Source organism: Gopherus evgoodei, unplaced genomic scaffold (assembly GCF_007399415.2).
Source record: "Gopherus evgoodei ecotype Sinaloan lineage unplaced genomic scaffold, rGopEvg1_v1.p scaffold_34_arrow_ctg1, whole genome shotgun sequence".
NCBI lineage: Eukaryota > Metazoa > Chordata > Testudines > Testudinidae > Gopherus > Gopherus evgoodei.
In genome coordinates, this window is record NW_022060016.1 from 3,149,887 (window position 1) to 3,175,428 (window position 25,542).

General features: G+C 53.4%; 1 protein-coding gene across 2 annotated transcripts in view; it reads left to right on the forward strand.

Annotated features, from left to right (window-relative positions):
• The window catches only part of STRN4 (striatin 4), a 28,612-nt gene extending 3,208 nt beyond the window's left edge, over positions 1-25,404 (forward strand). The window contains exons 2-18 of one of the 2 annotated variants that reach the window (XM_030544398.1): positions 5,111-5,214; positions 5,981-6,054; positions 6,350-6,428; positions 9,045-9,245; positions 10,197-10,353; positions 11,811-11,961; positions 14,132-14,245; positions 14,546-14,664; positions 17,358-17,533; positions 18,048-18,095; positions 18,800-18,921; positions 19,409-19,576; positions 20,397-20,537; positions 20,968-21,066; positions 21,810-21,896; positions 22,541-22,729; positions 22,838-25,404. In XM_030544398.1, the coding sequence (XP_030400258.1) occupies positions 5,186-5,214; positions 5,981-6,054; positions 6,350-6,428; positions 9,045-9,245; positions 10,197-10,353; positions 11,811-11,961; positions 14,132-14,245; positions 14,546-14,664; positions 17,358-17,533; positions 18,048-18,095; positions 18,800-18,921; positions 19,409-19,576; positions 20,397-20,537; positions 20,968-21,066; positions 21,810-21,896; positions 22,541-22,710 (1,935 nt within the window). In that variant the 5' untranslated portion in view covers positions 5,111-5,185 and the 3' untranslated portion in view covers positions 22,711-22,729; positions 22,838-25,404. The remainder of the gene's footprint in view (positions 1-5,110; positions 5,215-5,980; positions 6,055-6,349; positions 6,429-9,044; positions 9,246-10,196; positions 10,354-11,810; positions 11,962-14,131; positions 14,246-14,545; positions 14,665-17,357; positions 17,534-18,047; positions 18,096-18,799; positions 18,922-19,408; positions 19,577-20,396; positions 20,538-20,967; positions 21,067-21,809; positions 21,897-22,540; positions 22,730-22,837) is intronic. The other variant, XM_030544397.1, reaches the window with a different exon arrangement.
• The last annotated feature ends 138 nt before the right edge of the window (positions 25,405-25,542 follow it).

Genomic DNA, 25,542 nt, shown 5'->3' on the forward strand with positions numbered 1-25,542 from the left:
GTATTTGTGGGCGCTGTCAGAGCCATGATTAGAAATTGGGATTTTCTGGCTCCTAGTCCTGTGCGGAGACCACTTGACCATATCTCATTCTCAAGTGAGAAGAGACAGGGGAGCATTGCTTGGTCTCAGTAATTCCATGGATATCAGTGTCAGGGATGAGGCGGGACTTGCTCTGGAGAGAGCTGATGTTGACATTTACCCAGGAGAGTGGTTAATGGCTGAAGAATGATGGAAAGAGGATTGGGATATTTCTCTTAGAGGTAGCAAGGGCATGTTTTGGGGAGAATGCTTCGGGACCATCTTTGGGAGCTATTAGCTGGCTCTGCCTGGTATAATATGCTTACATTTTAACTTCCCGGCAGCTGCTTAGATTTCAGATTCATCCAGCCAGCTCTGACCTCAGCCTTTCCTGTTTGGAAGAGAGAGAGAGAGAATTATCATGAGGGCTAGGAAACAAGCAATGCATTCTGAACCCAGCCAGTGATACTGGCGTTAACTAGCCACAGCAAATGTGCATTGCTACTGAAGGGAGCGGGGATGTGGCTGAAAAGCCAAGTGTAGGAGATCAACCCTACCACAAATCCTCTTGCCCACTTACATTTCATAACTGTGGGTAGGGAGCACTGTGGCAGAGGAGCATGTAAAAGCACAATCAGAGCTCAGCCTCTGTGTCTGTAAGCATCATGGGCACATCCTTGTGGCAACTGGGACTCCAGGGAAGACGGAAGGAGCCAGGAAGAGCATGATGAGGAGCAGTGGAAGAGGGAACATGAAAACAACTGCAAGGATGGGCCAACGGCTAGCTCCTACCCAGGGCTGAGAGAGACCTAGATTCAATTCCTGCTGTACCCCAAACATCCTGTTTGAACCTAGGCACGTCACTTTGCTTCTCTGTGTTTCAGTTCCACATCTGTAAAATAGGCCTAATAGCACTGCCCTCCCTCACGGGTAAAGATTGTGTGGCACTCAGATAATATGGTGATGTGGACCAGATAAATATTGAAGATAGCTTGGCAATTCACATGAAAAGTCCCTCAAACAATATTAACTGCATCACTTCAGCTTGTGCCTCGCTTACACATCCTTAAGGAGACAGATTTAGCTAGTGATCCTGTATTGCTTGGTGGGTTTCACCTGCATTCTCATGTGCCAGTGCAGCTGGTGCATGAATTGGCCACTCAGTGGTGTCATGTGGCAGCATTTGCAAAGAAACCTTTGCACAATAGAGCTTCTGGATTGTTGCCCAAGGAAGGTTGCAACTTCCGGCCTTCCTGCAGACCTCATCTGCTAACTGTAGCACAGGCCTATCCATGCTTCAGTGCAACTTTCTATTGCCCCACTAAAGGCACCCATTTTAATGCTCTACCTTTACGTTGGCCCTGCTGCTCCTAAGAAAGGACGTATATTACAGCGCACGAACCCGTGGCTTCGGCAGTGTGAGAGGTGGGCATGGCTTAAGACATTCTGATTCAAAGGTTGCATACTAAAAGTCCTTCCATAAAGTCCCATTGCTTTGGGCCTGTCTAGTTTCCCACATTCCTGGTGGAAATTCCAAGGTATGTGTTGTCAGAGAGAGCAGTTTGTGTTACTGCTGTGCTTTTATCTCCACTCAGACCTTTCATAGCAGACACGCAAAATGGGACGTACAGGTGAACAGGGTTAAAAGGCTGTTTGGGATCTTAATTGAAAGGCCTGTATGGAAATTATCAGTTGATTGATTTTAGACTTCAACTTGGAATTCCTTGGTTTTCTACAGGACTAGGTAAAACTATAGTGGTGTTCACATTTTTCCTTCTTCAAATACTTTCTCAGTCTTAACTCCATCTTACCAACTTTTATTTTTCCTTAACCAGGGAACTTCCTTAGTCTAACAAGTGAAGTACCAATCTCCTTCCTATATGGAATTATTTATTCTTCACCAGGCACTCAAAGTACGCTGTCGCCTTGGTTACCTGCACGTTGTTTAGCATACTTTGATGTCATCTTTGTTAGAACTGCCCTGCTGTTTCTTCAAGGCTTCAGCCTTTTAAAAAAAAAATGGTTCAAGCTGGCCAGTGTGCATGTGGACTCCAAGAAGTAGAAATCTGAACATTTTTGCCTTCATGAAATCTTTCAACCTAGTAAGATCTGTGAAGTATTTTGAGCAGTCCCTGTGGGTCATAGGCTCCTTGGGAGTGATTGCATTAACCTGTGGGTTGGTTTGTGGGGTCGAGTGTGATGGGCCAAGAATCTTTGTCTCAATTCAGCAAACTCTATGACTTTTATGCTTCCCCAGAACTCACATAGGGTTAAGCAGGCCAAGAAGTTATGGTGTTAAGTTAGGTTCCCTAGGAGTTGCTGTGGGAAGTGGAAGCTCTTTAGGAATGAGTGTACGGGCAAACACTGGAAGGTGTTCCTTGACCCAGTCTCTTAGCAGTGGTTAGCACAGACCTTTTCCATCTGCAAAATGCTCTTTTCCCACCCCCCACCTCTAGTGAGGTTGGTCGGTATCATTATCCACACTGTACAGATTGGGAAACTGAGGCACCAAAAAGGGAAGGGCCTTGCTGAAGTCCCTGTGAGTCAGTGGCAGAGCCAGGACAAGGCCTTCAGCGTCCTCGACTCCTAGTCCTGTGTTCGTTCCATTCAACCTTAGTTTCAGTCTTTGCAAGTTGGCAATCGCTTATCTGAAGTTAAAACTTTTTGCCACCCTCTTCCGCTTATTATAAAAGTTAGATTAAAAATATATATTGGTACTGAGGCTGAGTAATTGATTTGTGTGTGTGTTTCGAGAGCTCAACGGAGAACACGTGACCTTGAAGGGTCAGAGGATGTGGAAAGTGGGGTAGCAAGAGAGCTCTTCCTTGCTTTAGATCGTAATAAAAATTTCAATGCCTCACGACCCTCCGCACTTCCCCCTCATGGGGGTTGTGACCCAGTGCTTGGGAAACACTGCACTAGATGGTGGTACTCTAAGGTCGGTTATGTTTGCGAAGGGAATTCTAGTTTTGATCCTTGCACAGTGATCTGGTATGCGAAGGCAGGCTGAGTTGAGCTAGTTCAATTCTTGTAGCCTGAGAAGGCTCCAAGTTCATCTGAGCAGATACATGGCCAGCAGGAGAGAGAGGTTGTAGAGGAGATGGGAATGATCCCTACATAGATGGCAACAGTGCTCCTTTGGGGTTCGACTCTGCTACCCTAGAGCGTTGGGCGCAAGTAGCTGACGTTAAAAGCTCAGAAAGCTGGGCATATGCCATGAGTTAAATGACTGAAAATGAATCTGTAACAGGTGCTTAGCATCACCGTTTGCTGGGACAGGGTTTGACTGATGGGAGCATGTCGGACCGGAAATCTGGCTAATAAGCAGAATATCTGTGTTAATAGACTGGTGGTTGGGGTAGGGGGTTTAAGAAGGTGTCAGCTGGCAGATGGTGGAGCCAGCTCGCAATCTCGCCTTAGGAGCTGGCAGGCAGTTTGGCATATGGTGCAAATTCCCGTGGCTTAAGCCAACAGACGGTCATTAAGTGATGGAAATGTTTTGTGATTGGGTTAAATTGCCTGTAGAAGGGTGAGAAAGTACACACACGAGCTCAGTCCAGAGTGGAGCAGTCTCTCAAATGCAATGGAGCATGAGGAGTGGAGTGAGCTCCTCGTGGCTGCTGCCCAGCAGTGGGCAGGTCTGCAATTAGCTGGATTGCTGCTGTGTGAAAGAGATGGACGAGGGAGATGTTGTGGATGCCTTGCAGTGCCTTGGGCTGAGTCCGCCCCGGCATTTGCTGCCTGATGCCACTGAAGTCAGAGATGCACCTGCCGGAAAATTGACCTGTTGTTTTTATCAGAGTTTTGGCACTGACATGGGAGGGGAAGGATGGTTTTGTGGTTAGGGCAAGGGAGCTGGAAGTCAGGACTCCTGGGTTCTGTTCCCACCTAGAGGGAGTGGGGTCGAGCAGCAGGGCTGGGAGTCAGGATGTCTAGGTTCTATGCCCACCTCTGGGTGGGGTCGGGTGAGTTAGAGAAGAGGGTTCTACTCCCACTTCAGCATTTAGGCAACTCCAACTAGTATAGAACGTGTCAGCATGTGTCCTCAGCAACACAGCTGCTGAAGCACATCAGACCTGTCCCCCACTCTCTATACTTGCTTCTTAGAGCATACTGAATTAAGTTCAAGGTCTTGGTCCTTATCTTCAAAACACCACGTGGCCTGGGCCCAACATATCTAAAAGATCATCTAAAGCTCCCGGAAAGGCTGTGGTTGACAGCTCTGCTCCTCTGGCCCAATGGACTCTCAACAATAAGAGTAGAGATAGTCCATGCAGGAGACAGAGCCGTCTCTAGGAGTGGTCTGAGACTGTAGCCCGAACTCTTCTATGAACTAAGGATTATCGTAACCCTCACCACCTTCCACTCCAACTGCAAGGAACATTTCTTCGACCTGCCTTCTATAAAAACACAGCAACAAGTACCTGTATATTAAAAGAAAACAGACACTCCTATCAAAACCAGACAGTCCACTGCACAGCGCGTCTCTCTCTGAAGAGAGGAGCAGAGACCAGCACATGACCGATGTGTAGTCATGGTGCACTACTAGAAGGCACTCATATACTACGGTGATAAGTGTGGTTAAAATCTTCTGTGGACTAGACCAGAGTGGGGGCTAGCAGTTAGAGCGGTGGTGGGAGAGCTGGGAATGAGGACTTTTGTTTTCAATTTGAGACTCTGCTCATGCTTTTCTATCTCTGGGATTCTGGGCTGGTCACTGCGCCTCTTGGTAAATCTGTAAAATGGAGAATAATGGCTTCAGCTCTCCCCAGGGAGCTGTGAGGCATCCTGTGTCACAGGGGGTGATTTGCTTTCAGATCCTCGGATGAAAGAGGCTGAATAAATTAGTGCCTACGCCCTGCACTGCTTGGGAACGTTGGCGCCGTACACAAGCAGCTGGGCTGGTATAACTGGCACGGTTTTTTGGGTTCTGCTGGAATAAGTAAAAAAATAATCATCCTTTACCCATTTCTAGCACTTCCTGTATGGGGATCTCCAAGCATGTTAGGGCAGCATGGGTATGAGCCAACAACCTGCGCTCCAAGCCCTTATGGGACCTGACTGATCTTGGGTTTGGGTCTTGTTCCTACAGGCCCAAGTGGCATTTCTGCAGGGAGAGAGGAAGGGCCAAGAGAACCTCAAGACAGACCTTGTGCGCAGGATAAAGATGTTGGAGTATGCCTTAAAGCAAGAGAGGTAAGAAATGCGGCAGCTAGAGGAGATGGGAACACCCGGGAGGGCAGTGGCTTTGGGGAGTGGGCTGGCCTGCTTGTCACTCCCCACGTTTCGGGGGATCCTTGGAAACTTCCCCTCCCAGGCAGACTCCCCCGGCTTCATTTTCTCCAGCAGCAGAACAAGTGCAGGGCCCTTCACTTTCAGAGAGGGCTCTGTAGTCTGTTAGGTCACCAGGGTTAGGATATGAAAGTCTCAGCCAGCAGTTGTGATCCCTTGAAATCTTCTGCTACTGCCGTCTCATGAGTCCAGCTGCAAGGGTTTCTGAACGGTGATGGGCGCATGGCCACCCCCCATCCTCCTGCCACCCTCCCCCAGCTCATATACACACACGGCCACACACTGGGGTGTTACTGGCTCTTGGGTAGAGCCTAGGGAATCATGAAGGGGCCAGACTATGGTCGTGTCTGACTCTGGTCTGGAAGGATGCATTGGCCTTCTAGAGGTTAGACTAGATGAGAGCGGAGAAGCACATGCTATGACTCCTGGGTTCAATTCCAAGCTCCAAGGGGAAGGATTGCCAGGTGGTTAGAGCAAGGGTGCACGGAGAGTCAGGACTCCCGGGTCCTGGTCTCCATTCTGAGGAGTGATTGGAGCAGACTCACTGTATGACCATAGGCATGTTGCTTCACACGTCTGTGTCTCAGTTTCCCCCTCATAATATGGAAACGTGTGTTGCCTCAGTTGCTTTAGGTTCACTTCAAACTTCGCTTTTCCACATTTGTTCAAGGTCAAAATACCACAAGCTGAAGTTTGGAACCGAACTGAACCAAGGGGAGAAGAGAGCAGATCTGTCAGAACCAGGTATTGTACCATGCGAGTGCTCTCATACCCACGGTGTTTTAAATGTTCTGCCCAGTCCCCTGCTCATGGATACAGACATGATTTCTGTGATTGCGTATAGCTGGGATGTGGGATACTATGAACTCGTGATCTCAGGGTTAGATTCTTTCCAAGGGGTTAGCCTGGCACTGACAGGTGAGGGCTTGGGTTTGAGGCTGCTCTAAGGGTGACTTACGGAAAAGCTGGTGCTGAAGCCAGAATGGGATCCCCATGCTGGGTGTGCGTCACTGACACCCTTTCTTTACTGTCCTCTCAGTTTCCAATGGCCCAGCGGAAACAACTTCACTGGAAAGCAACCCACTGGTGTGGAAAGAAGGGCGCCAGCTGCTCCGGCAGTGAGTATGAAGAGCCTCCTGGGAGGGGCCGAGGCTCAGGAACTGAGCCCCTAGGGGAAGGTGGGCGAACGGGGAACTGTGTGATGGCACAGGGGAAGGAGGAATTGGATGAGCCCCTAGGATGATTCTCCAGGCGAGATTTACTTTGATTGTAGCTCTTAGAACTTACCACAGGAGCATGAATCCCAGTGTCCTGGCCTGTTCCATACTGGACAATTCCACTCTGCCTCTCTGAATTCCCCGTTTGTTTCAGTTGGGTATGACAGCATTGGTTTGTGCTGTTAAACACCTGCTCTGCTGCATCCCAGAGGCAATTGCACTTCTGTCGGGGGGAGGGTGATTTTCCTTTGAATATTGTCAGTACAGGTCCATGCCTTTTGGAATATGCCTGCGCTCTGCACCCTTTGCAAAGCCCTGACCGTCGGGGCCCCATGGACTTAATCTCAAGCTATTCCAGGTGAGGTTGGTAAAAGAGTTGTGCCCTGCTCCCCACGCCCTCGCTATCGAAGCAGCAAATGGGAATATTCTCATCTCTGCCCTAGCTGGTGTTACGTGACATTTCTATTGCTCTAGCCCCTAGGGTCTGTCTACACTGCAGTTTGGAGGTGTGAATGCGGCAGGTGTAGACATACCCAAGCTAGCTCAAGTAATAGCAGCCATGAAGCTGCCCCAGGATGGACAGTGGCCACGCGAGTGAGGACCCAGGCGGGCAGGGCTAGCTCATGGAGCCGCCCATGCTGCTGTGACTTCACTGCTATCGTTACTTGAGAGAGCATTGATCTCGCTAGATCAAAGCTAGCTTGGGCATGTCCGCGTACCCTTAGAGGCCAGACCTGGCAAGGTGCCATTGAATTAGATCCTGTATAAACATAGAGAAAATAGCTCATAGGCTAAAGGAGCTGGGTTGTCACAATCGGGTGTCAGAACAGCGCTGGCAGGTGCTGATCCATGAGGAGCAATTCCTGTAGAACCAAACATAAACCCTGCTGATCGCCTCTGTTTTATCCACTAACAGTCTAGTGACCATTCTTCTAAGAACTCTTTGTAACCAAGATCCCACGTGCTATGGGGCACAATCCTCCTCAGTTCTGGAGCAGGCATCCTAGGACTAAGCTACACAGTCTCAATCGCTTCCCCTGCTGCCCACCCCATCCCCTTCACTGTCTCAACTTTGATCAGTACAGAATCGTCTGGGACTAGTAATACTCAGCTTAATTGAGTTTACTCTGTCAGAACTGGACTTTCTGTTGTGCTGCAGATATTTGCATTGATAACATGCAGCAGCTTTGTAGAATATAACAGGGGGCTCCAGGGGTGGCTTAAGGTGCCACGGAAGGGTTGCATCATCTTTCCCTTCCCCTTTTGCACAGGTGTCTTTAAATTGGGGAGTGGCATGTTGAATACCCTTATACCCCTCCCCTGAAATTAGCCCCATGAAACTCATCCAACTCCAGTGGAGATGCATAACATCATTAGCAATGAAACAGTCGGCATTGACATTTGACATGCCATCAGTATGTTCCAGAGTTAACATTCCACTGAGATAAAAGGGACAGTTCACAGCCCTCTAAGCTGTTCTTTCTGGCTATTGATCATCCTCTTCTGGTGCCATTTGGGTTACAGTTTTATTTATTTTGGTCTCTGAAATACACAAGGATGCAAAAATGCCCTGCCCAGACTTTGGACTCCCTGGTGCTCCTGACAAAGCATAGAACCTAAATAGTACATATCCTCATCAACTCCGAAGGCTTTTGGTTGCCGCCTTTGCAGCTGCCAGGGCATGGGGTACAATTACGCAGCAAGTTGAAAATGCCCTGCAGTAGAGCATGGGGGGAGGACCCCTCTTTATATGACCTCACCTGGACTAAACCATAGCTGTAGCCCAAGTGCCTCAGCAGTCAAATCTTCTTTGGGGCGTTAGTGCAGGGTGGATCTGTCCTGACAGTGCAGCATGCTCCCTTTGCAGGTGAGGAATTTGTCATTGCTCCATATGTAGCTTGGGTGGTAAGTTCAGGTTCCATGTGGATCCCACGCACTAGTGTCCCAGACCTCCGGCCATCAGTTCAGTAGCATTATCCCAACGTGTACCGGGTGGGAACTGAGATGCTGAGAGCTCAAGTGACTTGCCCAGGTCACGCAGCAAGCCTGTGGCGGTGCTGAGGGGATAGAACCCAGTTCTCCTGACTCCCAGCCCTGTGCCTTATGCACAGGCCCACCCTTCCTCTCTGCAGCTACGTTCCCTTTAATGTGGCATCTGCCCTCTGGCTGGGAGAGCCACCACCCTCTGAGGCTCAAATGCTGCTGGCAGCGTGGAGGGCTATCATGCTGCACCCTCCTCCAGAGAGGGACTCGGAGGATCTACCTGGGCCTCCCCCATGCCCCTAAGTCTGTGCCGCCTGCTTGGCATCACGGACAAAGTGAGGGAGAGCACAGGACTGCGAGGGTGAAGTTGTCGGGTCTGCTTTGCTGACCTGGAGCAGTCCCTTTCCCATGCCGACTCTGGAGAGATTGCTGACCCGCAATGTCTCTAAAGTGCTTGGAGAGCCACAGACCGAGAGTGTTATGATGTCCTGCCCTGCGCCCTCGCTCTCAGCTCGCCTTTCTCCCTCCCCGCAGGTACCTGGAAGAAGTGGGCTACACAGACACCATCCTGGACATGCGCTCCAAGCGAGTGCGCTCCCTCCTGGGCCGCTGCTCCATGGAGCTGAACGGCGCCGTGGAGCCGAACGACTTGGGGCTGGGTCCCGCTCCAGGCCCTACTGGGCTGAACGGAGGCGAGTCGTTGCTTGTCAGACAGATCGAGGAACAGATTAAAAGGTGAGTGGACAGCCCTCTGTCCTGGCCATGCGTCTTGCTTCCCTCCTGTAAGGGGTATCGCTGTTCTATGCCTCCTCTTGAGTTATATCAGGGGCTGCGTGTTTCTTTTCACTGAGGGTTGTCTCACAGGCTGCTGCATGGATGGAGTTGGGCTGCTAGGGAAGGGGTTGCTCTGCTAGGTGGATGGATGGGGATCTGGCTGGCAGGGGAGGGGAGTTCCAGCCTGGAGTGTCTTGTGGGGCAGGGTAGGTCTGCTGGATGGGGGGGTTCTGACTGGTGGGGGGGAAAGGGAGGTGGGGGCGGGGGGTGTCTCTGCTGGATGCTTCAACCCAGAGTCTGGCTGGTAGGGGAGACAGGTGATGCACTGCGTAGAGGGGGATACACCCGCTGCAGGGAGGGGTCTTGGCCCTGATTCTGCTTGGTAGAAAGGGGGCATGCTGCCTACATGGCACTTTGCCTGAAATCGGGCATGCTGCCTACATGGCACTTTGCCTGAAATCGGGCATGCTGCCTACATGGCACTTTGCCTGAAGTCGGCCTGGTATGGGGGAGCTGCCCCCACTGAGGGGTTTTGCATGATGTGTCTCGTCCCCAATGGGATGTGCATCTGTTCGCTGCTGAAGTGTTGATATCCAGCTGCAGGGTGCCATGGGAGGAACATCTGGGCTGTGGAGATCTTCTAGCATAGGAAGCGGAGCAGGATCCTCAGTGGCTGGTCCTAGCTGCTTCAGAGGAAGGTGTGACAGGAGACACCTATGGCATTACCTGTCCATGGAGTCAGTTAGAACTCAACTAGGGCCCTGAACCAGGGAGGTTTCTGTCCCTTCTTCCCGACTTCCACAGTGTACCTGCTCTCCTTTCCCTCTGCCCAGTGGGCCATGCTGGGTCGAGGGGGTCGCAGTGCAGCCTCGCTCTCTAACGCTGGCCTGGTATCGACTCTGCATCTGGCAGGAATGCTGGGAAGGAGACAAAGGACCGGATCAGCAGCTCGGTGATGGAGAAAATCCCCTTCCTCCAGAACTGCGAGGACGAGGACAGCGATGAAGAGGAAGATCTGGAAGGCCTTCCGCTCGAGACCCAGCGGCAGCACAAGAAACAGCGAGTAAAGGCAGGTCTTATAAGGACAGGAGAATGTCCCATTTCAGACATTAACATGTCTTGGGCCACTCTAACAAGCACTCCCAATAGGTTTCTGATGGCAGGGGCTGGGCATCAGAGCTCTTGGGTTCTCTGAGAGGAGAGTGTAGTGGATTGGTTAGAACAAGGATTCACTGGGAGTCAGGACTCCTGGGCTCTGTTCCTGGCTTTACTACTGTCTCACTGTGTGGCCATGAGCCAATCCTGTCCATGTGCCTCTGTTTTCCCCAGCTGTATAACAAGGTTAATACGCACTCGACTTTGTAAAGTGCTTGATAAGCCTATGCAGAAGAGTGCTATAAATGGACAAGTAACATAATGATCAGATGCTCCTGTGTTTGCCTTGGCAGCCAGATAGGAAGTTGTCCCCTACTGTGGGTGGTGGGAGCTGTACAAGAAAGTTTCCAGCAATGATAATTCTTGGCCTTCCTCTAGCATTTTCATCCAAGGATCTCAAAGTTCTTTAATTAATCCTCACACTCCGTCCTGCGGGGTGCACCACCATTTTGCCCATTTTACAGATGGGGGATGTGAGACACAGAGCAGGGAAGTGACGTGCCCAGTCACATGGTGAGCAATGACAGAGCTAGGAGTAGAACCCAGGAGTCCTGATTCCCAACAGTCTACCCTGCTCTAACCACTAGACACCCTCTCCTCCCAGAGGTGGGATTAGAACCTAGGACTTCTGGCTGCCCCTGTGCTCTAAGCATTGTTTCATATACCCTCTTTCTTGGTTCCCCTTCCCTTGCTGATGGGGGAGTGGTGGTTTCTTCTGCAGGGTTCCCTTGTCTCCTGTCTACCGATCAAGTATCTCTGGCTTCTAATGAGATCCGTGCTACAGCAACAGCTGTGTGGCAGAGATTGCAGAGGGGTGGTCTGACCCCCGCTGCCATAACACGGCGATGCCTGAAATGATTTCACTTTCCCAGCCTGCCCCATGGTGAGGGACCTGCCACCCCAGCACTCAATCTAGGCGCATGGTAATGGGACAGCCAGAGAAGCCCTACGCCATGTTAATGTCAGTGCACACGCGTGTCCTAACACGCATGCGCAGAGCCCTGCGCTGTGCTCGTGCATATGAGCGGCTATTGGCCTTGTATAGAACAGTTAACCCTTTAGTGACTGAAGCCCTATGTGCACACTGCTCCCCCTAAGCACTCCGCCTGGAGAAAGGCAGCATCCTTCCCACATGTGAAGATGTGCCCAGCCCTAACTAACCAGTAGTGATGGCTTTCCTTGCCCACTGTCTCGGATCTTCCTTCCCCAGTCCTTCTGTGTTAAACAGAATCTCCCTGGACCCCATCCCAAGTCTGGATCTATCAGTCCTGTGGGCTGAGGTCTCCACGTTGTGTCCCCAGGCTGCGGGGAGCAGACTAGATTTGGAGCCCTCCCCACCCTAGGCTAACTCTCTCCAGTCTATGTTGCCAGCTTGCCACAAAGCCCCTGATGCCTGAAGTGGAGGATGAGGAGGATGATGAAGACTCTGAGGATGCCTTGAACGAGTTTGACTTCTTGGGCTCTGGGGAGAACGGCGAGGGCTCCGGGGACGCCCGGCGCACCGGGGACGGGAACGAGCTCGGTAATGGGAGTGTGTGGATAGGATCCTAGAGCTCCCAGCAGCCATCCCCGCAGGACGGAGCCCTCCAGTCTGGTTCTGTGTGTCCATGCGATGGGGCTACCCACCTCTCCTGCCCCCTTCTCCGCATGTCCCTGGGGGAGATCTTTTCCCAGTTCCTTACAGCCCACGTTAACCCTTGATTGCTACAGCTTACATCCGTGTGTCATCCAAAGGAATTCCCCACCCACCTGTATGGTGACATCCTTCATGTATATGCAGCCAGTGACTTGTCTCCCCTACAGCTTCCTCGTAGCTTAGCCAAGCTGTGCACAGAGCACGTGGCTGCTGGGAGCCAGGATGCCTGGGTTCTATCTCTGGCTATGGGAAAGGACTGCAATATAATGGCTGGCCCAGGGGGGCTGGGACTCAGGTTCTACCCCCGTCTCTGGTAGGGAAGTGAGGGTCTAGTGATTAGAGAAGGAAGGCTAGGAGTCGGGAAGAAGAATTCCTTTACTCTCAGCCACTTCCTGGATCATTTCTGTTTGTCAAACTCCCTCTGGATTGTTCATATCCTCCCGGGACCATGGTGCCTAGTACTGAATGTAAATCCCAAGAGCCCTGTAAAGAGGAGCTGCCGCCTCCCTTCCCTGGGATCCTTGTACACACTTCCCACTCCCCAGGATGTGTTGTGCACTTTACTGCTGGGTCACACTGCAAACTCCTGTTTAACTTCCCAAACTGGGAAAGGTTTCTAGCAAGATAGAGCCTCTGATTCCCCATCTCTGCTGCAGGGATGTGGGGTTCCCTGCCCCCTTCCTCCTGCAGCTGTGCTCTGAGCTTTCAGAGGGGAAACGCAGACTTCCTGACAAGCACATTACTAGCAGCAGCCCCTGTTCCCATGTCCGGTAGGGATGATCCTACTTTCCCCTCGAGGCTGCCCTCATCCAGCCTTCAGCAGGAAAGCACCGAGCAGCTGCATTTCCTCTGCAGGCTTAGATGGCATGAAACATTCCTCCTCCCCCATTCTCTTTCTCTCTCTCTCTCACACACACACTCTCACACACACTCCCCCCACCCCCCCAGCCTGGCTCCTGGCAGCTCCAGTTCCCAGCAGTGAAGCTGGTCCTAGCCCCTGGACCTGAACTCCATATGCAAGAGCTGCTATAACTTTGTGTTCTCAGGAATGTAACACACTATTTTCCTCCCGGCTGCAATGGGCCATGCAGTGTCCCATCCTGGAAGGAAAGCTTTCCTTTTTAAATAGGCATCATCAGTTTCAAACCATGAGTCGAAGGCAGTTTTGGGCTCCAATGCTGGCTGCCATGAGCATGTTACACCTGTCCTCTGCCCTCTACACTGGCAACTTGTCGAAATTGAATCTAGTTCATGGTCTTGGTCCTTATCTTTAAGGCACTCCATGACCTGGGCCCAGCCTATCTAAAAGAGGCTCCAGGGTGGGGAGCTTGGTTGATGACACTGTTCTTCCAGCACCATGGAACTTTGTTACCATCAGGGTAAAGCCTGTCTGCAGAGGAGACGGATCGTCCTTGAGGGCTGGTCCCAGACTGCGGAACCTACTCCCTCAGGAGCTAAGGACTATCCGAAATCTGCCCACCCTTTGCTCCCAGTGCCAGGAGCACTGCTTCAGCCAGGCTCCTCTAACAGAAACACAGAGCAGCATGGACATTTTAATAAACAACAACAAAACTTTACCAAAACAACCCACCTTCACGATCCCCACCCCTCATGGGATAGAACGAACCACAGGGGAGAGGTGGTTATGATGTCAGTTACTGAGTGACTGAAAGGTGCCCTGATATTACAGTGATGAGGGCGAGGTAAGAACCCCTATCGAACAGAATAGGTCTCAGGCCTGTTCCTTTGGTTCTTTTCCTCTTTGTAGATTCCCAGGCCAGAAGGGACCATTGTGAGCATCTAGTGTGACCCCTGCATAGCACAGGCCATAGGGCTTCACTGAATGAATTCCTCTTCTTGCATTTTTCTCTTTCCCCTGTGGCTGGATGAAAGACTTCCACCAAGAACAGGGGAAGCAGTGGAACTAACAAATGCTGACAGCATACCCATGCTCAGTATATTTTAGGAGTCTGGTCCCAAAGAAGCTACCTGTCTCTTACCACGCTGCCAGGGCCTGGATTTTAACCTTCCTCCCTCATCTTTCCTTCCTCTGCAGAGAGCCGGAGAGTTAAGCTTCAAGGCATGCTTGCTGATCTCCGGGATGTTGATGGGCTCCCCCCTAAACCATCTATTCCATCTGCCATCTCCAATCATCCCAGGTCTCATGAAGGTACAAGCTAGTCCCTTTGTTCCCCTCCTGTTTCTGACTGGGGGGTGGGGATTGTGTTATGGAGGGGAGAAGTTGGGGGGGGTACATCGTGCTCAGGCTGGCATGTTCCTCAGATCTTCTTTGGACCTCTTCAAGCCAATCCCCAGTTACAGAGGCCCTACAGACTACCTCCCACCTTGGGGTGCCCCCAGCATACCCTTCTCAAGCTTGGAATACAACCTTCTTTCCTCCAGTCGTAAACCCACTTCCACTTGGCACCTCTCCAGTTAGCCCTGAGCTTTGCCTCTTCTCTCCTTGCAGCAGGGTCGCTTGGCTTCTCCTCGGATGTGTTTATCATGGACACCATTGGCGGAGGGGAAGTAAGTCTGGGGGACCTGGCAGACCTGACCGTCACCAACGACAACGAGCTTAGTTGTGACGTGAGTAGCCAGCGTCATCTCCTCGCCTCAGCTTTCCGAGGTGGCCCTTAGCTCAGGCTTCGAGTGTGGCCTGTGGTGCCAGGCATCCGTGGCACAGCACCGCTCCATGCACCCAGTATGTCCCATTCCAGTAGGCTCTAATACCCAGCTGTCCTTTGCACTGACATCTGCCCATTGAGATGAGTCTAATGAGGCCCACAGCCTCAGGATCTGTCTGCCTCCTGGGGTCTCTAGGCAGAGCAGTGTCCAGGATTATCTCCTCCCATTCACCCCCTGGTTGGAGTTAGCAGTCGTGTCTCTCCGCAGACCTAGCTGCTGTCACCCCCAGCTTGGACTATGTTGTAATGCCCTCTGCAGGAAGTAACCTGAGGATCTCAGCTAGTGCAGAAGCCAGCTGCCTGTGTGCTAGGGGGGTGGGGGGAGGAGTTCCATGCAGGGACCCCTGTGCTCTGGGGGCTACACTAGCTACTAGCTTATCTGGGTGTGGAACAGATGGGCAGACCACATGAGTGGGTCCTGTCTGACACAGATGCCCTCTTGTTCCATGTGCACCAGGCAGACAGTTGGGATCAGGCAGGACGTGTCTACTAGCAGTCGCCAGATGGGAACTCTAGTGGGGACTACGGGCGGGGCCTTAGATTCATAGACCTAAGGTCAGAAGGGACCATTTTGGTCATCTAGTCTGACCTCCTGCACAATGCAGGCCACAGAATCTCATCCACCCACTCCCGTAACAAACCCCTGTTCTGTGTCTGAATTACTGAAGTCCTCAAATCGTGGTTTAAAGACCTCATGGTGCAGAGAATCCTCCAGCAAGTGATCCGTGCCCCATGCTTCAGAGGAAGGTGAAAAACCTCCAGGGCCTCTGCCAGTCTTCCCTGGAGGAAAATTCCTTCCTGACCCCAAATATGGCGATCAGTTAAACCCTGAGCATGTGAGCAAGACTCACCAGTCAGCAGCCAGGAAAGAATTCTCTGTAGCCTTCTCGGAGTCCGTCTGGGACATATGGAGCCAACTCTGATTCCTGTGGGACCACCAGAACACCCTCCTGCGTAGCCTGTGAACATACCAGTATGACCAGTCTCTACTGGGTTGCTAGTTTCCCTTCCAAATATGCACCCATTTTCCAGTGCAGGAAGGAGTATGAGGCCAGTTTGGGTTTCTTTGCTGCCTCTTTTAGCTCTTCTGACAAGAGTTTTGTTCTAATCCACCCCTGCTCTGTCCTGAGCATTCCCAGCGCCAGACCTAAGCGCATGGCTCCCAGGGCCAGACAGGAGGTAAACTCAACCTTGCTGCAGTGCAGGGGGGTGGACTGGAGAACCTCCTGGGATCCTTTCCAGCCCTGCAGCTCCATGATTCCATAAAAAGCCACGTTGCTGTTGGCATCAGCAAAAGTGTGTAATTGAACCTGTTGGTGTTGAGAGGAACGATGGCTCAGCGGTTATGATTCTTGCCTGGGACTTGGGAGACTGATTCAAGTCCCTACTTTGCCTCACGATGCCTCTGTGACCTTGAGTGAGTGTCTGCCTCAATTTCCCCATCAGTGAAATTATTATTATTATTTATTAGGTGTATTATGTTAGGGCCTAGGAGCCCTACTCATGGCCAGGACCACAATGTGCTAGGCACTGTGCGAACAGAGGCAATAATAATAATAATACCCATGCTCTGCCCTGCTTCACAAGGGTGTTGAGAGGATAAATATTGTGAGGTGCTCTGATACCACAGGGATGGAGGCTATATAAGGACCCAGTGTAGTTAAGACAGGTGTGGTACTTAGCCAGCAAGCAGGCAAATGCTTGGGATAATCGCCCACAAGCAGAACATAAGAATGGCCATACTGGGTCAGACCAAAAGTCCATCTAGCCCAATGTTCTGTCTTCTGATAGTGGCCAATGCCACATGCCCCGGAGGGAATGAACAGAACAGGTGAACCATCCCCTGTCATCCATTCCCAGCTTCTGGTAAACAGAGGCTATGGACACCATCTCTGCCCATCCTGGCTACTAGCCGTTGATGGATCTATCCTCCAGGAGCTTATCTAGTTCTTTTTTTGAACTCTGTTATAGTCTTGGCCTTCACAACATCCTCTGGCAAGGAGTTCCACAGGTTGACTCTGTGTTGTGTGAAAAAAATACTTCCTTTTGTATACTGCCTATTCATTTCATTTGATGACCCCTAGTTCTTGTGTTAGGAGGAGGAGTAAATAACACTTCCTTATTTACTTTCTCCGCACCAGTCTTTCATATCCCCCCTTAATTGTCTCTTTTCCAAGCTGAAAAGTCCCAGTCTTATTAATCTCTCCTGATATGGCAGCTATTCCGTTATCTAATCATTCTTGTTGCCCTTTTCTGAACCTTTTCCAATTCCAATATATCTTTATTGAGATGAGGCGACCACATTTGCACGCAGTATTCAAGATGTGGGCGTACCATGGATTTATATAGAGGCGATATATTTTCTGTCTTATTATCTATCCCTTTCTTAATGATTCCCAGCATTCTGTTTGCTTTTTTGAAGCCGCTGCACATTGAGTGGATGTTTTTCAGAGAACTGCAGAGGATGTGCAGAGGTAGCCTGGATGCTGGTTCATGTTGGGGGTTCTTATTGGAAATGGAGAGAGGTGGCTTGGCCCAGCTCAGAGGAGGAGGAGAGCATAGCTGTGCTCATGCGGCCTTGTTTTGTGTTTCCAGCTGTCGGATGGCAAGGACGCCTTTAAGAAGACCTGGAATCCCAAGTTCACCCTCCGGAGTCACTATGATGGGATCCGGGCCCTTGTTTTCCACCACACGGAGTCCGCACTGGTTACTGCCTCTGAGGACGGCACGCTGAAGCTGTGGAACCTCCAGAAGACAGTTGCTGCCAAAAAGTAAGCCCCGCCTCTAGCTGCGGAGTATGGCAGGCTCAGAAGGGCCAGCAGGAGGCGCTGCGTGGGGGAGGGCTGGGGAGAGTTTGCCAGGCAGATGTGTTAACCACACCCTGTAAAAACCAAATCTGGGGAAGGGAAAACATACTTACACATGTCTAAGGCATCTGCCAGCCAGCAGCCCCTAAAGATTCCCCCCTGGCATCCCAGATCATGCTGCATGTGGGGATGGTTATTTTGGAATGAGGAGACGGGGAAGGGGAGCACTGCCAGCTGTTACCCTGATTTGTTCAGTTTGACGTGGTCACAAAAGGGTTAAAATCACAGCAGAATCCCCTCCCCTGATGCTGAGGGAAGGTCACACACTGAACCCTGGAACTTTCCACTGCGGGGTCCTGCGGTGTCTCTGAGCCAGGCCTGCTGGGCAGTAGAGTATAAAGCATCGAGCTCTGCCAGCAGTGAATGGGACCCAGGTGTCCGTCCCCCGTAACCTTGGCCCTTTCCTCTCCTGCCGCAGGAACGCCGCACTGGACGTGGAGCCAGTCTACGCTTTCCGGGCGCACAGGTGGGTCCTGGAGTGTGAGGCTGATGCCTGGTCCTGCTGCCCAGCGGCGGTCTCCCCACCCATGTATTGATTCTCTGGTCCAGAATCTGAGTAACGCTGGGTGGATCATCTCCCTAATGGACTCCGTGGGCCCAGAGAGCCAAGCCCGTGACCCTAGAGTCTGGATCCTTGGCCCCAGTGCAGCCTTTGGGATCAGACAGTGGAACCCTGCTCTCAGCAATCTGATTTAATGAAGGGGTGAGGCTTAAACCCACAGGAGATTGGGGCGAGAGGGTCAGGGCTAATCCTGAACCCCCAGCCTACCCACGAGTGCAGCTCCTGTGTCCTGCAAGTTCATTAACCGACTCCGTCAGTCCACGAGCGACGAGCTGCTCAGTCCAGGCAGGTGCTGTCTGAAGTGCCAGCTGAGCAGCGTCATGCTAGAGACATTGCCACTAGAGGGTGCTCTGACTCCACAAACACCTTCCTGAAACGCAGTGCTCAGATGGGCTCCAAACAGATGGGAGCTCCCTTCCCCTAGTGGGTGGCTGTGGTTGGCTCATCCTGTGTGGTTTGCACCCATGCTAGCTCTTTGGGAGAGTCTCTGTGAGTGTGGGGCAGAGAGGGGAAGCCCCATCCTACAGCTTTGGAGGCCCCCCACCCCCATTCTTTGCCTCATTTCCTTCACCCTGCCCTTCATCTCTGTGGCAATCCCGTTTCTGCAGGGGTCCAGTGCTCTCCGTGGCCATGGGCTGTAACAGTGAATATTGCTACAGTGGAGGAACGGACACCAAGATCCACTTCTGGAGGGTCCCGGATTTGAGCATGGATCCTTACGACAGTTATGGTGGGTGCAGGCAGCTGGTTGTCCGTCCTCTCCCCGGCAGTCCCTATGCACTGACCAGACTCCAGAGTATCCAACCTGTCTCCTGACAACTGGGAGGAGGGCAGAATGAGGCCCAAATGGGAGATTTTTGGTGATTTTCTGGGTGGTTTTGTCTCCTTGGGGTTGCTGGGAGTTTTCCAGGGCGGCAGTGCTGGGGAGTGGGTGTGCCGGTGCCCAACAGAGGCCTGGGCTGGAACCTCTTCATGTGCTGATGGGCTGTACCTTATGTGTAGAAACTCAACAGGGGGCAGTGGCTCTCAATTTTACCTGTGAAGACTACAGCTCCCAGCATGCACTGTGGCCTGGCCACTCCACTGGAGGTGGAGCTCTGTATGCTGGGAACTCTCAGCTAGAGGAGGGCACTGGGGCAAACTAGGGTGAGGCTCCCCAGCTGGGAGCCAGGATCCAGCGTGACTCCTCCTTGACCCTGGCTTTGTTTCTGGCCCAGATCCAGGAGTCCTCAGCAACGTCCTGGAAGGCCACACGGATGCGATCTGGGGCCTGGCATTCAGCCCTTCCAAGAACCGCCTGGCTTCGTGTTCAGCAGATGGCACGGTCAGGATATGGGACCCTAGCGAGAACCCATCCTGCCTCAGCACCTACAACACGGAGCGTGGTGAGCGAACCCTACCCAGGGATAGCAGGGCTTGGCTGGGAAATGGGGGCCTCGAGAGGATGTTCCCCACCAGATTAAGGCTTTGCAGGATTAGAAACAGGATTGGGAGCTCCCTCTTCGTGGGTCAGTCTTGACCCCCGTGCCCTAGCACAGTGCTAGGGAATCCTGTGCTGCAGTAGATGGAAGGATGGCCCATTGATTAGGGCACTAGTCTAGGACTTGGAAGACCTAGGTTTAAGTCCTTGCTCTGCCACAGACTGCCTGTGTGATCTTGGGCAGGTCACTTAGTCTCTCTGTGCCTTGGTTTCCCCATCTGTGTAATGGGGATTATAGACCTGCCCTGCCTCGTGGGCATTGTGAGGATAAATCCGTTAAAGATTGTGAGGCCCTCATATACTACAGAGATGGGGCGGGGGCACATATGTACCTTAGATAGGTGCCATCTAAAATGAGGGCCCTTCTCTCTTGTGGGCATTGAAGATCCCTTGGTAACTTCCCAAAAAGTCACAATGCTGCTTGATGCCCTGGTCAAATCCCAACTCAGGGAATGCTGTTCCGCCTCTCTAACAGACCTCTAGTTTCAGTTGGATACAGGGCACTTCTTCACTTCCTGTCACAAATTATGTGCTGTTACTGTGTGCATGTGACATGCTCCAACTCGGAGATGGCTGCATTTTGGGAGTGGATGGGTTGAGACCTGTGTGTTAGAGCAGTTGGAATGCTTTGCTCTGTCAGGCGCTACAGCAGGTGCGGTCTTGGCGCTGAAGCTTTGATCCCGTAAGGTGGCCTTCATTGTTCTGTGTCCCTGCCCCTCCCGCAGAGTACGGAATCCCTACCTCTGTCGTGTTCGCCAGCACGGACCCTGCCCATGTTGTGGCCGCCTTCCGAACGGGCAACACGGTGCTGTACGACCTGGAGACCTCTCAGCCCATCCTGACGCTGGAATCCAGAGCCGCCACTGGTGAGCTGGGGCGACTCCTGCCTTCTAATCCCAGCGGTGGGAGGGGAGTGGGGTCTAGTGGTTAGAGCACAAGTGGGGCGATTGGGAGTCAGGACTCCTAGGTTCTGTTCACAGCTCTTATTGATTTGCTGTGTGATGGCAGGCAAGTCGCTGCCTCTCCCCAATTCCCTCCCTTCCTGCCGTGAAGTGTCCATTTCCCAGGTAGAGGTGAGGACCAGCACTTCAGTTTGTGCTGTGACAGCCTTGACTTGGAGGGCGCTTCTCCAGAAGGAGGCGGTAGAGGGATGCACACAGGAGGGGTCAGGCCAGTTTAGCTGCTCTGAGAAGAGGGAAATAATCGGTTGATCCTAGGCTGGCAGCTGCTCTGGTGGGGCAGGGGAGCATGGATGGTTCGGTGGTAACCTGCTCCCTCTCCCATGTTCTGACCCAGGATTCAGTCAAATTAATCATGTGGTGAGCCACCCGACGCAGCCCGTCACCATCACGGCGCACGATGACCGAGGGATCCGCTTCTTGGACAACCGGACAGGTAGGGCAGCCACCTGGTGGCAGCTGGGACGGAGCTGCCCCCTGTAGCCCCCTCCTCAGCCCCACCATCTCCCCACAGCCTTGAGGCTCTTGAGGGAGGGTCTGACATCACTGTGCTTTGGGGTCCTGCCTTGGGCGTCCCCCGTCTGCTAGGGGTGGGAAGAGAGGCAGGTGGCGGTTATGGGGCCGTTTCCATTGAAATCCGTGATGCAGGGCCCAGCCCCTGCCGTGCCGCCTGCTGTCTACCCAGGGCACACGTGCGAGCCTCTCCATGCGCCCTTCGCAGGGAGACACCCATGATGTGATGGGATCGGCCCCCTCTCAAGGCCTGGCACCCCCTGCCTCTGGGGGCTCTTTCGTCCCCAGCTAATACATGCCCGTGTCCCTCGCAAGGACCAGTCTGCCCTCGAGATCCCCTGGCCTGCCTTGAACAGACTGTGTCTACAGATCTGATGGCTCCCAGCTGTCTCCCGCTCACCCCCTGGGGGTGTCACTGTCTTCCCCTTCCCCAGGAGGGTTCAATCCACTCTTGCCAGCTCGAGGGCCCCTCTGTGCCCTCCCCTAAGCGGGCTGCTCCAAGGCCCCCCCAGTGGAGGGAGCTGCCTTTCCCATGTCCATTGGGGGGAATCCAGCACTGTAAGCTACCCCACTCCTTGGGCTGTGGGGAGAGCACCTAGTGGTTGGAGCAGGCCCCAGGCATGAGCGGGAGCTGTTCTATTAAACCCTTCTCCTCTCTTTGCCTAGGGAAAGCCCTCCACTCCATGGTCGCTCACTTGGATGCTGTCACCTGCCTTGCTGTGGACCCCAATGGGGTCTTCCTCATGTCTGGAAGTAAGTGTGTCTCTGCCCAACCCTGCTCCCCATCTGCATGCATCTTGCCTGCTTTCCGCTTTTGAGAGTCATCTGCGGTGGGGGGGATGGGCAGTGATCCGGGGGTTCAAATCCAGTGGGGACCAAAAATCTTTCCTGCCCGCATGGCCCTGCCGTGAAATGAGTTTGCTGGATCTCAGCCACTTCCGAGTGGGGCACCCGCTGTCGCCGCTGGCATGAACAGACCTGCCCTCTTGGCTGTGTCAGAGGGGCTGAGGACCAAATGGGTCATGGGGGCTGGGCTCTCCTCTCCCACCCCTGTCCCTCCAGTGCAGGGAGCAATGTGGGCGCACTTGGCCTGGCACTGCCCATGCTGGGCGTGTTCAGTGGGAAATGGATCCAGAATCCAACACTAAGCGCAGTAAACAAGCGACTCAGAGTGTCAGGACAGGGAGGTCTGGACTTTGCTGGCTGGGCTTTGAGAAAAGAGCAGGGAAATGGGAACCAGGACTCCTGGGTTCTATGCCCAGCTCTGGGAGGGAGTGGAGTCTAGTGGTTAGAGCAGGGGGCCTGGGTGCCAGGACTCCTGGGTTCTATTCCGGACTCCATGGGCAAGTGTCTTTTCCCCTCGACCCTGGGTGACCCTCCTCTGCTGGCTCTCCCAGGCCACGACTGCTCTCTGCGCCTCTGGAACCTGGACAACAAGACGTGCATGCAGGAGATCACGGCCCACCGCAAGAAGCACGAGGAGGCCATCCACGCTGTGGCCTTCCACCCTAGCAAGGCCCTGATCGCCAGTGCTGGGGCCGACGCCCTGGCCAAGGTCTTTGTATGAGCAGCGGAGGATCCTGCAGGTGAGCTGGGGCTGTGGGACAGGGCAGTGCCGGAGCGGGAGGCCAGATGCCTCTCCCACCCTGCTCTCTCACCTGCCACCGGCCTGCTCCTCTTGTGTCTCCCAACAGGTGGGTCCCCGGGACTCTGCAGAGGTGCTAACCCCGTCTGGCGATGAGCGTATCCCCCCCACCTCCCCACAGCTCAGGACCTGTTGCCAATGGGCGGCTTTTCTCACCCGGTGGAGTGATGTGGACGTGTGTGGCTGGGGAGGGTGGGCAGGGGAGGATGACAACCCCGTGACCACCCCTTCCTGTGCCCTCAGGGCCCAGCAGCCAGATTCTGGAATGTTTTCTGCTTGTTTCAAGGTCGCCTGGTTTTATTTCCCAGCCAGCGAGTGGAAAGTGTTCAGGGCCAGGCGCGGCTAATGGTGGGGAGGGGCTGGGCCCAGCTGTTCCATGACGTTGGGCACTTGTCCCCTCCCCAGCACCAGGACAGATCTCGCTACCCCTAACTCCCCGGGCAAGGCTCTGCCAGGCCACAAAGCAACCCCTGGATCTTTAGAGTTCACAAACCCACCAGAACTGTCTCCTGGCCTCTTCCTTTCCTCCTTGAGCTGTCCTCTGCCGGCCCCTTGCAGAGCCCCTGGGTTCCAGCCGAGCTGCCCCTGCCGGCTGATGCCAGGGCCGTGAGCAGTAGGGGTTTGGGGGCCGGAGAGCCAGGGAGAGGGGGCACTGAGTGGAAGAGGGGGCCAGCTGGGAGGTTGCTCAGATGGACCTGGAATAAGAAGCCCCATTGCGTTGGGTCAAGCCAGGAAGGTTACTTCCTGTGGAGAGCAGAGTGGGGGTAGCAAGGCAGTTCCCAGGCTGCTGCCTGCCCAGGCGAGTGTCTGGGGCAGGGGGACGGGACTCAGACCCAGGAGTTACAGCGTTGACAGGGGCCAGTGGGTGCTGCCCTCCCCTCTCACCCCTGCAGGGGGCAGCGCCGCTGGGCCTGATGCGGAGTGTTTGGTCTCCAGGGCTGCTGCTGCCCTCATCCCAGCTGTGCAGCCCACGCTGCCCCATTAGCCCCCCAGTTTGCAGGCCAGCCAGCCTCCAGTGTCAGATTTCCTCCTGCCCCTGGCCTGCTTGGTGCTGTCCTGGATCCTGACCCCATCAGGTCCTGGGTGGGGGCAGCTCTCGGCCTCCTTGGCTTCCTACCTTATTGTAGCAATAATCCCTTCCCGTGAGGGGAGGGGGTCTCCAGGCAGGCGGCTCCTGTGTGACACTACTGCTCCCTTAGCACAGGGGTGCATGCCTGCCCTGTGATGGGAGCTCCATTCATCCACGAACGGTTCTCCTGCCCTCCGACTGCAGCCTGGTTCTCAGCCCATCCCCAGCGCAGTCTGGGCAGAGCCTGGCACCTGCAGTGCACCCCCCAGAACACTAAACCCCCATGCTGTTCCCAGCGGGCAAGGCCATCCTTGCCAGGACTGGACACCAGCAGTGTTACCTGGGATGGCTGTGTCGGTCAAACACTCCCCCCAGAGCAAGCCAGCGCCAGCAGGCCGGGCATTCCCCTGGCAAGGGTTGGACACAGCCATGCACGGAGCCTGATGGATCCCATGGCGCTCAGAGCTGGTTTGCGGTAGAGTTGCCCTCACCATCGCCCAGCAATAAAGTCCACATTCCCGGGGCTCTAATGCCTTGACTCACCCCCAGCTTGCTAACGTCACCTAGACTGCTACCCTGCTTGAAAGGCAGTGGGGTCTAATGGTTAGGACAGAGGGCCTGCTGAGAGTCAGGACTCTGGGGTTCTGTTCCCACTCCTTGGGGAAGTCACTTCCCCTCCCGGCATCTCCCTTTCCCTATCCTCCCTGCCCCTTGCTTGCAAAGTGCATGGTGCTGTTGAGTGGCCGAGGGTTACCCGTGCCACATCAGGAACCATCTCCGCAGGGGTGATGCCCCCGCTTTGGCTTGGACACTAACCCATTGCACCGTGGGGTGCCCCCTGGAGCCTGTGCCATGTCATGGGATTCTGCATGAAGCAGTGACGCCCCCAGGAACCAGACCGACGAGGGGGGGCTTAAAAGGAAATGTTAGCTTTGATCGCAGGGCTCTCAAACCTCTCCAGTGGGGTGGGAGCCGATTCCACCATGGCCAGAGGGGTGCAGATCCCTGCCCCCTGGTTGGTATCCCCTGCCATCTTGTCTTCATTTCGTCTTCTCGCCTGTAACAAAGACAAACTCCTTGTATATTCTGTACAAATGAAATCCGATTGCAACTGAACCCAGAGACACCTAAAGGGCTGAAGCTCGAGTGACCACAAACCATGTTATCACTGTGTGATAGTCTGCCGCTGGCATTTTCAAACCGACTAGCGATTGTGGGGTGTCAGCTCTAAAGGGGGGTGTTGCTGAGCCAGCTGCCCTCTGGCAATCAGGCCCTGTTAGGCCGTGTCGAGGCAGGGGAGCTGCCCAAGAAATCAGATCGCTAGCCGCTCTTGAAAACCTCGGCCTACGTCCCCAATATACTGTATGTATCGGTGTGCTGTATTTATCCAAACTGAGAGCGCTCGCCTTTTTAATGCGGATTAACTTTTTATTGTATATTTATTTGACCTGTTTGGGTTGTTTTGTTTTTTTTTTGTCCTGTTTAATCACAAGACTGAATCGTATGTGAAAAAAATCTGCCTCAATAAACCCCCTTTGGAATAAGAAGCAGGTTCTTCTCCTTCCTTGTCACTGCATTGGGCTAGGTCTATGCAGCATTCATTGGTACAGATGGGGGCACACACTCACTCCCCCGCTGAAATGCAGCCACCTCTGGGGCACATCGTGTAGTGATGTCGCACAGAG